This window comes from Podarcis melisellensis (genome assembly GCF_964234715.1).
Source record: "Podarcis melisellensis genome assembly, chromosome: 6".
In the NCBI taxonomy this organism is placed as follows: domain Eukaryota; kingdom Metazoa; phylum Chordata; class Lepidosauria; order Squamata; family Lacertidae; genus Podarcis; species Podarcis melisellensis.
Genome location: NC_138538.1, coordinates 74,639,810 through 74,653,195, shown reverse-complemented (window position 1 = coordinate 74,653,195; position 13,386 = coordinate 74,639,810). Strand labels below are relative to the sequence as shown.

Here is a 13,386-nt window from a genome sequence, read left to right as displayed (position 1 = left end):
TCCACCAAGGTTTACAGTGGTACCTCGGGTTAAGTACTTAATTTGTTCTGGAGGTCTGTTCTTAACCTTAAACTGTTCTTAACCTGAAGCACCACTTTAGCTAATGGGGCCTCCTGCTGCCGCCGCACCTCCGGAGCACGATTTCTGTTCTCATCCTGAAGCAAAGTTCTTAACCTGAAGCACTATTTCTGGGTTAGCAGAGTCTGTAACCTGAAGCGTATGTAACCTGAAGCGTATGTAACCCAAGGTACCACTGTATATATTTATAATTCTTAAAAACCCATTTAACAACAAATCAGCTGAATATTATATACAGTGGTACCTCGGGTTACATACACTTCAGGTTACATACGCTTCAGGTTACAGACTCCGCCGACCCAGAAATAGTACCTCGGGTTAAGAACTTTGCTTCAGGATGAGAACAGAAATCACGCAGTGGTGGCGGCAGCAGGAGGCCCCATTAGCTAAAGTGGTCTTCAGAATAAGAACAGTTTCAGGTTAAGAACCGACCTCCGGAACGAATTAAGTATGTAACCAGAGGTACCACTGTATATATAAAAAAATCATGGTTAGAATAGTTGAACTAAGGAAAAGTACATTAGATTAATGTCACCATTTCAAAAAAAAAAAATTTGTTTGTCGAGTCATTACATTTTTTGTGTGTCTTGGATTTGCAGGCAATGCCCAAGTTGTTTCAAGAGGTCAAGTGGAATACAATATTCGGTTTGGCATTCGATACATGTGGTGGTACCACTTAGTTGGGCTTATCTGGACAAGTGAATTCATTCTAGCATGTCAGCAGATGACTGTGGCTGGAGCAGTGGTTTCTTACTTCTTCAACCGGTATGTGCGGCATTTATCTTCTTGCCAGGAGTTTTATTTATTAGTCTTTATTTTCATCTGTTGTGAAATAAATTGTTTTCTTAAAAAGCCACGGATGGTTGGACTTTGAAAGCTAAGGCTACAGTCCTACACTCACTTATTTGCCTGGTAGTAAACTCAGAAATTACTTTGAGTAGATATGTATTGGAATGCAAAGTTGGTTATTCTGACATTGTTAGAGATGAACTGCAACAAGAGCCACTGCAGCTTAGTTAACAGACTGTAAACTAAGCACTTTTTATTTCAAATGTGAACTAGAAAGAACTGTGAACTAAGCACTTCTTACTTCCAATGACACTACGGTATGAACTTAGTGGCTGCATTTGAACATAATACACAACCATAGCTTAGTGCTATGTGAGTGGTATTCGGGCTCATGCACTCATCTTCTCCAGTGTGTCTGTGGAGGAAATCACAAGTATTTGCTTCAGTTTTCGTTTAACTGTAATTTTTCACTGTATGGTAAGTTTTATCTGTTGTTTGTCTTAAACAAACCAGCTTCAATCTATTGTTCATGATCTTGAATTGATTAGGTAAAATCATAGTTCAAACTAACTTTAGTTCCTGATTTGGGTGGCTTGACAAACAACAGTTAGTGGGAAACTGAAGCAGATTGTTTAAGCTACTGTTTAGTGCTCTGTCCAACCAGGGTAGTATTTTATTTTATGAAGGCTACTATCTCTCAGCCTTGATGTGGACTAATGAAACTGAACTACTTTGCTGGCTTGTTGTAAGGATTACTGAGATAATGTGTGTGAAACATGTTGAACTCTCTAAAGTGATACATAAATGCTTTGTAAGCAAACTGTGCACCACGGGTCTCTTAATTGCGTATATATGAGAGTAACTGTGAGGGATACGGCCATTGCTGTGTGTTCTAGAAGTACCAAGGGAGTTTTAGCTTTAGCCAGTGGATGAGATCTAACATAACATTCACACAAGGAGTCAGAAAGCTGATGTTGTGCAAGCAGAAACACACAAGCTTAACTGTCATGTTGCACAACCCTTATTATTATTATATATATTTCATAAGTGCAAGATACCTATTGGAATCAGCTGAACGAAGCTTCTACTAGCTGTTGTGTGAGCAGGCTGCCATAACTGGATATCCCGTGACTCCAGCACCAATAAAACTGCAGTTCAAGCAGTATTTGTTCTGTTTTATCTCAGAATGGACTGTCTAATAGCCGGAATTCAGTCATTCCAGAATAGTTCATGTATTGGCAATCATTTGTAAGCTGATTTTCCACTTCTCTCTCCTTTTGTGAAGGTGTTAATCAACCTTCAAAACCTTCAAAATTTTTGCAATTTGTGTCATTCTATACAAATATTATCTTTAATGACCTCTTAACAAGAACTCTGTTCCATTTTGACAATAGTTTATTTAAACCCTTTTTATTTTCATGAAATTAGCAACTCATCCTCTATTACATTCATAAACTTTCATTTTCTACATGCCATACATAATACTGTTCTTCTTGCAAAGTGATATGTTCTCAGCTGTCTGAATTAATTTAGATCCCATATGAGGGTAGCTTGTGCAAGCAATTTTTGATACTTGAAAAACCTGTCTGGCTTGTGCAAGCTTGTCTCTATGTGTGAGGCTGATTTGTTGGGTTATGCCCATTGTCAGTTTCACTTTACATATGATTCATTCTTTAAATTTTGAATGTTCCCAAATGTTAGTGGTGTAATTGCTGCTTTTTAAAATCCCCACTCATATAATGGAATGAGTGCTTGTTTGAGGAATGTTGCCTTTGGGAAGAAAGAATGCTACTGGCATTGTCAGTTGTGAAGTAAGGTTGAGAATTGTAGGTGTTTTTAGAATGTTCTTGGAGGTATTTGTATTCATAGTAGTTCTTCCAGCACATTTTTCTCCTTAGGAAAATCACTGTGTGCTGATTTCAGTAAGAATTTGTTTCAAAATATCACATTTGTCTCTCTACAACGTATGTACTGGTCTTACATCATGCTGTTGATGACAGACTGGGCCACTAGGGGGCACAAGAAGCACATAGACTGAGCCAAGGCTCTGAATCCGTCTCAGTGCCCAAATGGATCATCTCACAGTATTTCTCAAACTTGGGTCTCCAGCTGTTGTTGGACTACAATTCCCATCATCCCTGACAACTAGTCCTCCTAGCTAGAGATGATAGGAGTTGTAGTCCAACAGCAGCTGGGGATCCAAGTTTGAGAAAAACTGCCTCAGGGGACATGCCAAGAAGACTCTCCCTCCCTCCCTAGCACCAAGGGAAGATTTTTATTGCAGATGAGACAGAGAAAGAGAGAAAAAATAAACAAATAAAATTCTCCTACCCATGGTTTTTCCAAAAGGACAGAGTGTGAATTATTATGACCCTTTTGAGGGTTTTAGAAGCTAAGGAAGAAAGAACACACTGTGGTATTTTAGGAGAAAAACTGAGGCAGTGAGAGGGAAGATTTTGTAGTCCATGTGCACCAGCACACGGCACTTTGACTTGTAAACCATGATTTAGCAAACTAGGTCATTTAGAAATGACTATAAAAAATAGTCATTTCCATCACTGTTGTTATATTATTCCATTCATCCATCCATCCAATTTGACCCCAGTTAATAGTACAGGTCAGGGTTGACTTAATTCATGCAAGCTAGAGATATTGATTTCACCAGTCCTTTCCCAAGGGTAACAAGCATGCCTTCTTTCCTCGCACTCTCCCCTTCTGATAATGTGCACCACTGTGACCTTCAGAATGGCTTTGTTCCTTTGGCGCATCTCTCAAAGCAAGAGCCATCAGATGAGAGTGGGTGTTTGTCTGCTCTACACTGTTTTCTCTTTTATAATGCTAGATTATGTATGTTAGCATTGAAATTCATATACCGTATTTGCCAAGGAGAATGAGCCACCCTACAGTGTCGGTCCCTCTTCCTATGATTTGCTTTGCCAGCACATAGAGGTATTTAAGCCAATGCAGCAGACTAATGTGTGTAGAAAGATGAAGCAAGAATGCTATCACACGCTTTTGGGCAGTAGTACGGTATGTCACAAGAGCTTTGTTTATCACATTGCGTGCAGAGCCTTTCCCTTTAGCTAGTAAGCATTTACAGGAAATAGAGCAGCCTTTACCTCAGCAAACCTGCTTCCTCACTACACAAAGCAATCTATTAGGCATTTTGCAGTCTCTCCATAAGCGGAATTAAAAGTGGGGAGGGTGGAGAGTTGTTTCAGCTGGATTAGCTTCACAGGGGTCGTCTGTTTGACCTGAAACTGTACTTTGCTTTCTTTTATTTTAGATAGAAGATGCATTCTTTAGAGCTGTTCATAATTTAATAACAGATATACAGTTTCCTCTACCACCTACTCTTTTATGATTTATGAAAGCAGAATTCAGTATTTTGAAATCTGCCTTTAAAAAGAACTTAATATTGAGAGGTTGCATTTTAAGCTTCAGTTTATGATGAGTAAGGATGCAAATTCAGTACCTTTAAATGAGTGGCAGCGCAGCTGAGTGACTAATAAGTGGGTATGAGCTGAAATCCCAACTCAGGCCTAATTTCATTGGTTGACACTGGGGAAGTCTGCAAAAAGGGTAATAATACTCTTACTGTTATTTCACGTTTATTTCAAATCAGAAATATATAGAAGGCAGCAAAGGATTGTTGGAGTATTAGTAGTGGGGAAGAGATGCATTGCTTGCTTCTCTTTCCACTAAAAAAAATACAGTGCCTGAAAAGTGCTGGACCATATCATAAGATTGTAAAGTTCTCTGATGCTATGGAATGAGATACCTCATACTTGTATTTCACAGAGGAAAGGGAGCTTCATTTCACAAATTTTTAAATATATTTTTATTACGTAGACAAATCCACAGTCAATTTTGTGAGTGTAGATTATTTTATTTACTTTATAACAGCACAAGGAACAGGGCACATGCCACCATGAAACTATCTCAGCAAGCAGGAATTCAGCTCAGAAAATTCATGTTGTAAAAGTGTCTGCAACAGCATCAGGGGTATCTTCTTCTCTTAAGAGTCCTCTTAACAGCCGTGTGGTACTGCCCAGTTGAACTTAGCCCAATGCAGTAACCATGTATCTCCACTGCCCAGTACTAACTCAGCATTCTTATTAGATGACTTCGATTTTTTCTCTGCAGTTGAGTGACGTTGTTTGGGTTGATATACCAGTTGATGACATTTCCTGAGTCATATTAGCTCTACCAGCTGTCTCTTACCTTGCATCTTTTGCATTTTTGGTTCGATCTTAGATAAAAGGAAAGTCTTTGTTCTGTTTTTTGACCTGCTTAGAGCCCATAAAGCCGCGAAACATTATCAGAGCCTGTTCTCTTCAGTTTTCCTTGGCTGGAACCAGGCAGTTGAAGAATTTGTTATAGACTTATCCAAACACACTTCAAAATTTACCATTTGACTACATTAATGAACACACTTTAGGTAATCTTACAAGTAAAAGGTAATCATATGAATACAATTCCTTCTTGTGCTTTCAGTAAGAAATTAATTATTAATAAATGCATAATCCTTGCCTTTTTTCAATGTCATATGCTTGCTTAATATATTTTTTAATATATTCTGCAGTTATATTTTCTCTAGGTGTTTCACATGTAAGCATTTATGAAGAGACATTTGATTAAGCTAAATTCAAACCGAGATAAAGATCTATTTCAGAAACATAAGAATGATGACTTTTAGAAAGTATGTCAATGTACTTATTTTACATAGAAATCCAGCACTTACCCCCAAACCGTTCCCCTGGCCTGAAGAGCTGAAATGAATGCATACCATTTTCCTGGTATTTCCTATTGAAAATAATGTGGTGCATGCATATATAAATATAGCCTTATAGCTGTAGTGTAGCTATTACTGTGGAAAGGCTGTAGGGATTGTATTACTATGATACCTACCTAGGCTGACGTGGCTATGTCTATTTAAATTCCTGCTTAGGTGAAAATTTAATAAAAATATATTTACAGAACCTCAGTTTCATACTTCACCCATTAGCTCTTGTTCTTTTGCGAACACTGCTCCCATTTTGTAAAGGTCATGGCAGAAAACACTTGAAAGAGTGAACATTTTAAAGTGTGATTCTCATTTCATTCATTCTTGAGGCTTGTTTTGGATTCATATTAATGCAAGCTTGAACTCAAATAATACTTGAGAAGTTCTGTTACAATTGTGTCCTGCGATTCCCATTAAGCTCACCTTCAAAAGCAGCAGCTCACAGAAATCTATGGTTTGATCTCTTCCCCCCTCCCCATCCATTATAATGCTACAGTCAATCCTAAACAGTAAAGTCCTCATTTCACCATTAGCAGTACTGCATACCAGTTTTATAGTTTTTCAGAAAGGAGGCCTAATCTTATATTTAATAACTGAAGAGAAGAAGAATTAGAGTTTATAATGAAATGGCAAATAGGGATTAATCAGATTAGTGTGGGGGGAAAGAGATTAGCTAAAAACTGTATACTACAAATTTCATATCACCTTTTCCCTGTTTAGAGCTCTATTAAAATCTTCTCCAGTTTTTAATTATTTGTTACTTACAATAATTAGACTCCTAATAAAAAATGTTTCCAAGCGGGACACAGCATATTAAAAACAGGATAAAATTCACTAATCTTAAGGTCCTATAGAATAGAATCAAAAGCTGAAGCACTGTTTCCTGAATGTTTGCCTGAGTAAAAGCGTTTTTAATATGCCATAGGCAGTTGTAGCATATCAGGAGATAGTGTGTGCCATAACACTGAATGCCCTCTTATGTGTCCTTATCTATACATATGTGTGTTTCTGGTCTCACTGGGGGCCACACCACTCTTTTTGCTGGAAGCAGCAGATCTGTTTACTCCAAAGATGGGTTCTCCTGTGCCCATCAGATTAGGGAAAGTGGTGACCATGCAAATTTCCCTAGGGCTCTACTTAGCATGTGAAACTGCATTTTCATTCAGGGAATTTCCTAAATGCGTGTGAAGATTAATTTCCATAGAGTATTCCACAGTGTATTATTCAGAGAATAGGATTGGATAGCACAGTTGTTTTGAGTGGTTTGTATCCCCCAGCACTGTCACATGCATAGGGGAGCTTCTGGAATGGCAGGGTTGAGAACATGTAAATTATAATGGCCTTAAATATATGTGCATCCAATTTGATGGCACGTGGGCTCAATTCAGTTTTTCAAAGGTCAGTAGATACAGGACTTCCGTTACAATCGGTTAACAAACTATGAGATGCCGATCCTAATAGCTATATTGTGTTTCGTTTTATCACCTGTGTAGTTTTACATGTTTGTTTTTCGTTCTAGAAATAAAAGTAAACCACCAAGTCATCCAGTCCTGTCTTCCATATCAATTCTTTTTTGTTATCATCTGGGAACAGTTGTGAAAGGGTCCTTTTTAATCACAATAGTGAGAGTCCCAAGGATTATTCTATTGTCAATTTATAGCATCCTGGAAAAAAAGGTAGGCTTGTACTTTAGTTCTGTAATGCCATCATATAGTAGTTAATGCATCAGGGAGCAGAAAGTAATGATATCTGAGCATCATTTCCCGCTCTTGTATTTATTTTTTACTTACTTATTTATTGAGCTTTATAGCTCAATATCATCCCGATTCCAAATGTTCACAGGAGGTTACAAAGTTCAAGAAAGAACATTTCCATTGTGCAGTCTTAAAAGTCTCCACCCCTTAATGTCTTACCTATAACCTAGGGGTGAGGAACCTCTGACTTGTGTGCCTAATTAGTTCCCCACCCCTGCCTTCACCTCTGGAAACCAACCTAAACAGACAGATTTTGACAAAAGAAGTATTTAGGGTTTCATGGATTAGAACTGGAACTTTGAATTATGACTGTGAAGATAGTATGGAGCTAGTGGAATTATGAACACTAAAGTAATTCATTTTCCTCACACACCCTCCTTAGGCACTAAGCTGCCACATTCTGAAGAAGCTAAAGCTTCTGAATAGTTTACAAGCACAAGACCATTTTGAATTTTGGGAACTGTTCAGGAAAAGGCTGATGGCACAAATCAAGAAAATGCAATGCTTATTACAGGAATTAATTTTGGATTTAATTTCTAATTCCCAGCATTTTTATTTTTAAAATATCCTGAATCCTTTAAACATTTTATTTACATTAAAGTAATAAAAAATATTTTGTGTTCTGCTCATCTCTGTCACATAATGTAGTTATTAAAAGAGCTTTTCTAGCTTTTATTTTCCTCTTCTAAAGGAGAATAAATAGTATTGAATGGCAGTGGCTTCTGTGATCTGTGCAGAATGTTGTAATAATGTATAGCAATACATTGGAGATCACTGCATAATTGTAAGGCTAAGTTTCCCAGAAAGTCTGTGTTATGGGAATTTGATCTACAAATGAAGGAGACAGGATGCTGCTAAAACATCTGGATCATACCAATGTTTCAGTAAAAGTTCTAGTGATCTTTCCTATACAGAATGTCCTATTTTGCACTGAGACCCTGTTTTCGGGTATCAATCCCAAGAACATAACAGGCTATCTAATATGCTGCTGCTGCTGCTGCTGCTGCTGCTGCTGCTGCTGCTGCTAGTATAAACATTTATTTACTGCCTGTCTGAAGATCACATCCAAAATTATGTTTCTTATGGTCCACAGAGCTCCATGTACTGTACAACTGTCCTACAGGTTTTGCAGTTGCAACAGCTTTCTGTTGGAAGGAATTCCCCTTCTCTTCCCACCCCCCCATTAAGAAATAAGACAATATGCAGCTGTCTGGGTGTCAAGCTGCAAACTATATTTGCTAAACACACAGCATTAAGCCTTTCTGTTTTTCTATTTTCTAAGCAGATGGAAGTTTAACCAAAATTATTCACAGTCCTGATCTACATGTCTTGTTAAGGCACAGTTTGTCTTAAACCATAGTTTAACTGTGAATGTGCCTCCCCCTCATACATGGTGCCTGCATTGTCTCGAGGAAGCCATAATATGACTTGTCATGTTGTCCGAACCCAAACCATGGTATGTCTGTTTCAGACAAAGCACAAGAAATACGCCAGGACTAAACCAAGAACATAACACAACAGAGGTGGTAACTGCATAGCTGATGCAGAAGTACTTCACACTGCTTTCTGACAATGGGTGTCCTGGAAAAAGGAGAATTTAATTTGCAAATATGTTTCTGGCTTTGACAACTAATTAGTGCTGTTTCCCACTGCAGAAGAATACGTGTGCAAGATGCATATTCAAATGCTGCTGTTGCTGTTTCTGGTGCCTAGAAAGAGGCCTAAGATGCTTAAACCAGGTATGTTATATCAGGTGAAATTTTGTATAGATACTTGATTTTTTTACTGCAAAAAATCAGAATGAAATTGGAGGTTTTTAAGGAAAATACTTCAAAAGTTATTTAATTTTTACTTGCTCAGTTTAGCATTGGTTCAGAAATGCTAATTCTGTTGGTCACTATCACAGCTGTATACTGTGACTGGCATGTTTGTCACAAAAATAAGCATTATCTACTACTATGGTCTTTGAAAAGTAAACAATTGTGTGCTTGGTTGATGCTACCACATGAGATTTTTGTGCATGCTTCGCTATCCTTAGAGTCTGTTGGCTCTCAAAGCAGCTTCAAGACAGATTAGTCCCAAGTTAGAGAGATGACAATTAGTTTATACTTATCAGCAATCTCTATCTTCATATATCCTTCTTGTTTTTTATTATGTTAAATCTTTGATGATATAAGTTATGAAAATGCATTTTTGAATGGGTGTTTATAGGATAACTGGGTGGTTTTGCTACTTAAAATTATGCTTGAAATTATTATATAGAATGTTTTCTTAATGTTTCCTTGACACAATTATTTTATGGAGTTACATAACTTCTCTTATCTGTTTTGGGCTTTTAAAAAAAATAAATGTGAAATATTGTATAATAAATAATCTGTGTAAATGCAAAATTTCATGAATTCAGTCTGCTAGTCATACAAAATATTTAGTATCATCCTATTTTTGATGGTTTTAAGAAAGAACAATTAAGTCTAATCAGAAACTTCTGTAGGAAGATGCATTTTCCCTTATAGTCAGTCTCCTAGGTTTCCTCTAATTACCATCTCATTTTTTCATACCTTACTGTTGTGGATTTTATATTTATTTATTTATTTATTTATTTATTTATTTATTTATTTTGCAGTAGTGATAAATTGAGGTTGTTAGGAATTGTAGTCTGGAGGATCTGGAGGCAACATGCTGGTGAAAGCTGCACGTGGTTATGTGTCTCATTGAATAATTAATTAAGCAATTAAGCAATTTTTATTCTCTCTCACCTTCAGCAAAACTGGTCTCATGGTAGCTACACACAACTCTGTGAGATAGGTTAGTTAGGCTGAGAGAGAGTGGCTAGCTAAATGCCACCCTTTGAGCTCTGGAGTTTTCAGCCTAGGTCTTCCTAATCCTCACTGTGCTATTGATTAAAGTTCAGTAAGATGGCACACAGTTTATAAATGATGTAGCATGCTGGAGCTGTGGTGTGTTGTTCCTGGATATAGGTAGACTACTTACGACAGGTAGGCAGACTACGAACAGGAACAAAAGGGTGTCTGAATGAGCTGAACTATTCTGTACCTGGGTTGGGACAATTCTGTATGTGGCATGGATTGAGACCAACCAGCTTGTATGAGCAAACCAAAGAAGCTAAATACAATCACGTCTGACCAGCTTGTTTTTGGCTTCTTTTAAAAGAAGATTTTGTTGCTATGGCTCTCCTCTTTTCACTGAGCTCATTTTTAATAGAGTCCTAGAGTGGAAGACTGAATTCAGCTGTTACACAAAGTTGCAATTATTCTTCAGAAGCAGGAAACTTTAGGGCTTGGACCTGTGCCACAGGGCTTTTCTCATGAAGCTAACAGGTCAGTTTTTCCAAGACCCTTGACATTCATTCTGTGTTGTGAAGTACAGAGGGATGTTTTTTCCCCCTAAGTACTTTTTTTTTGTCTACTGTGCTATTTCAAAATATGTAAACAATCCCATTCCTTATTTATCTGTGAGAAATATAGCCTTTGGTTCCCAGGCACTAGAACATAGGGGCTGAATTTCTTCTAAAAGGGAGTTTTAGGATAGTAACTTATTTATTGATCACCTTCCACACAGATCTCAAGGTGTTGTGCAAAATGCAATAAAAACAGCTGAATAACACATACACACACACACCAATAACACCCCAACACAGGAAATAACAGCAGATATATCAGAGACCTATTCATCCAGCTAGGAAAGCTTCTTAGAACAAAACTGTCTTCAGTTGTTTCCAGAAAGTTCAGATAGTGGGCGTCTGTTGTGTCTCGACAGGAGTGCTGCTCTGCAGAACAAGGCCTTGCTCCAAGCTCGGTGGAGTGGGTTTCTGGTATCTTTAGAACTTGAAGGAAAAGCTATATTGTAGACCGCAGTGACTTACTGGGTTAAGTAGTCTCTCAAATGCTTTGGGTGTAAGTGTAACTGAATTGTCTGTGTTCCAGACTTGCTAGTTTGTACTGCCGTTGCAATTTTGGTTATCTTGGTCTATGGACTTGCGGTGAACATATGAACTAGCAAAGGATTTAAGTCTTTAACAAAACATGTTACAATTGTCAAAACGACAAAGAATCTTGTTAATTTGTTTCGACTACGGCAGACCAACACGGCTACCTACCTGTAAAGAATCTTGTGTTATGTTAAGGACTAACAAAGTGTTTTATTTGCTATGCTTGTTAGTTGCTTGTTACACAGAGGTGTCCAAAAGACTTAAACGTGTTTAAAAGCATTATAATATTGACACATTCGTACTAAAATGCATGCAATTTATAGAAAACCTACAACAACATCCCTCCATATCAGCTGCAGGAAGCACAGTAAAAGCAAATACATCATCATAATAGTCCATCAACAGCCTGGTGGGGGAGGAGTGAGTTATGTTTTTACCAGGCACCGTAAAGATGTCAGTGAAGGTACCAGGCAGATCTCAATAGGGAGAATGTTCTGCAGATGGCTGCAACTGTAAAGGCATAAGTTTTAATGGATTTCATTTCACCTGATATAAGCCCACAGAAACATATTTCAAAATAAATGGTCGATCTTTAAAGTGCCACAAGGATCTTAGGGTTTTTTTGCTGCAACCAATGAACTCTGTCACCCCTTTAGAAATTGCTAAAGTAGTCAGCTACCAATAGAATTCATGTTTGCAAGTTACGTTTCGTTTGATTTTTCTTCCACCTTCACTGCTATATTAAGTGCAACGATGTACATTCATTAAATCAAAGCCCAAAACTTTCCTAATTATGAAAAGAAAATTCAAATTTGGGGCATAAATCTTAGTCTGAGCGACACTTTTCAGCAGATGCTGAGGAATTTTTCAGTTTCAAAAAAGCAAACTAACTGTAATGTATTCAAATCCCAAATAAATATGGAAAACTATAAATTCTTTTGGCAGAATCACTTTGCTTTCTGCTAATCTCTGTTAAGAATGCCAATATGAGATGGCTTTTAAAAAAATAGTTCAAGAGTGATGTAATTCTTTTTCTTTTTCTCTAAACAAAATATGACTGCTTTCAGATGGCTGAAAAGAATAATTGTACACAGTTTCACACATTCCTCTTTCATTTATATACCCACTTTGTACTTCAGTAACTAAATCCTTGAGGAATGCTGGGCATTGATGTTCAGAGATTTAAAGAAAACTGTTTAATTTGTGATAAGAGGTTTAGCTGTATTTTTTTTTAACTTTGTTAACCATTTCAGTTAAGAAGAAGTTCTATGGTTTTTGAAAATTAGGTTCAAGGATTATGCAAGATATTTTTCATAGAATTATGGAATACTTCTGTCAAATCTGATTTTGAAGTAACTTTGGCTGGGTTAAGATTTCTGCCTTCTACTTTTCATTCTCCTTCCTTCATTTTTAAAAAAAACTAAACCAATTTACATTCTAATTACAGAATGCATACACAGCAACAGCCATAAATGGGACATACTTTTGGACCTCAGCAGAAGATGCTGCTGTTATTTTATCAAAAAGTTCAGCTAATGCCACAGCAATCAGCTGCTTCAGTGACTTTGTTATATTTCTAGGAAAGGTAAAACCTTATTATCACTGTGCCATTGATTATTAACTGAAAATACTGTCTTGTATAACAATGGAATTCAAAAATCTTAAAGTTCAATTCTCCTCTCATGGCAATTAATATTGCTCCTTACTTGAAATCTCCCCTAATCAGTACAGTATAATATTTAGAAATAAATTAGGATTCATGAGTGATGTTTATAGAGAAGCAACAAAGTTTGAAATTTTTAAGGAAACAGGGAAGTCCTGTTTGAGTTGGGTTGGGCATTCTGCAATATTGTGACTTGGCATTATATGAGTTTGAGTTGCAGTGCCTTTCTTTTGCACCCTCCCCGACTTCCTATTTTGTGTGAGTCAGAAGGGCAAGCACTAGGAGAAAACTAATATCCCACCTGAGGACATCTTAAGAATACCTTACAGATAAGACCATTGGTTCCTTTGTGCACACTGTAGTTTCT

General features: G+C 37.2%; 1 protein-coding gene across 5 annotated transcripts in view; it reads left to right on the top strand.

The window, feature by feature from the left end:
* Positions 1 to 13,386, top strand: part of SLC44A3 (solute carrier family 44 member 3) — a 96,066-nt gene that overhangs the window by 78,490 nt on the left and 4,190 nt on the right. For all 5 annotated transcript variants that reach the window (XM_081914196.1, XM_081914197.1, XM_081914195.1 and 2 more), the window contains 4 exons: positions 678 to 843; positions 7,173 to 7,329; positions 9,063 to 9,146; positions 12,804 to 12,941. In XM_081914196.1, the coding sequence (XP_081770322.1) occupies positions 678 to 843; positions 7,173 to 7,329; positions 9,063 to 9,146; positions 12,804 to 12,941 (545 nt within the window). The remainder of the gene's footprint in view (positions 1 to 677; positions 844 to 7,172; positions 7,330 to 9,062; positions 9,147 to 12,803; positions 12,942 to 13,386) is intronic.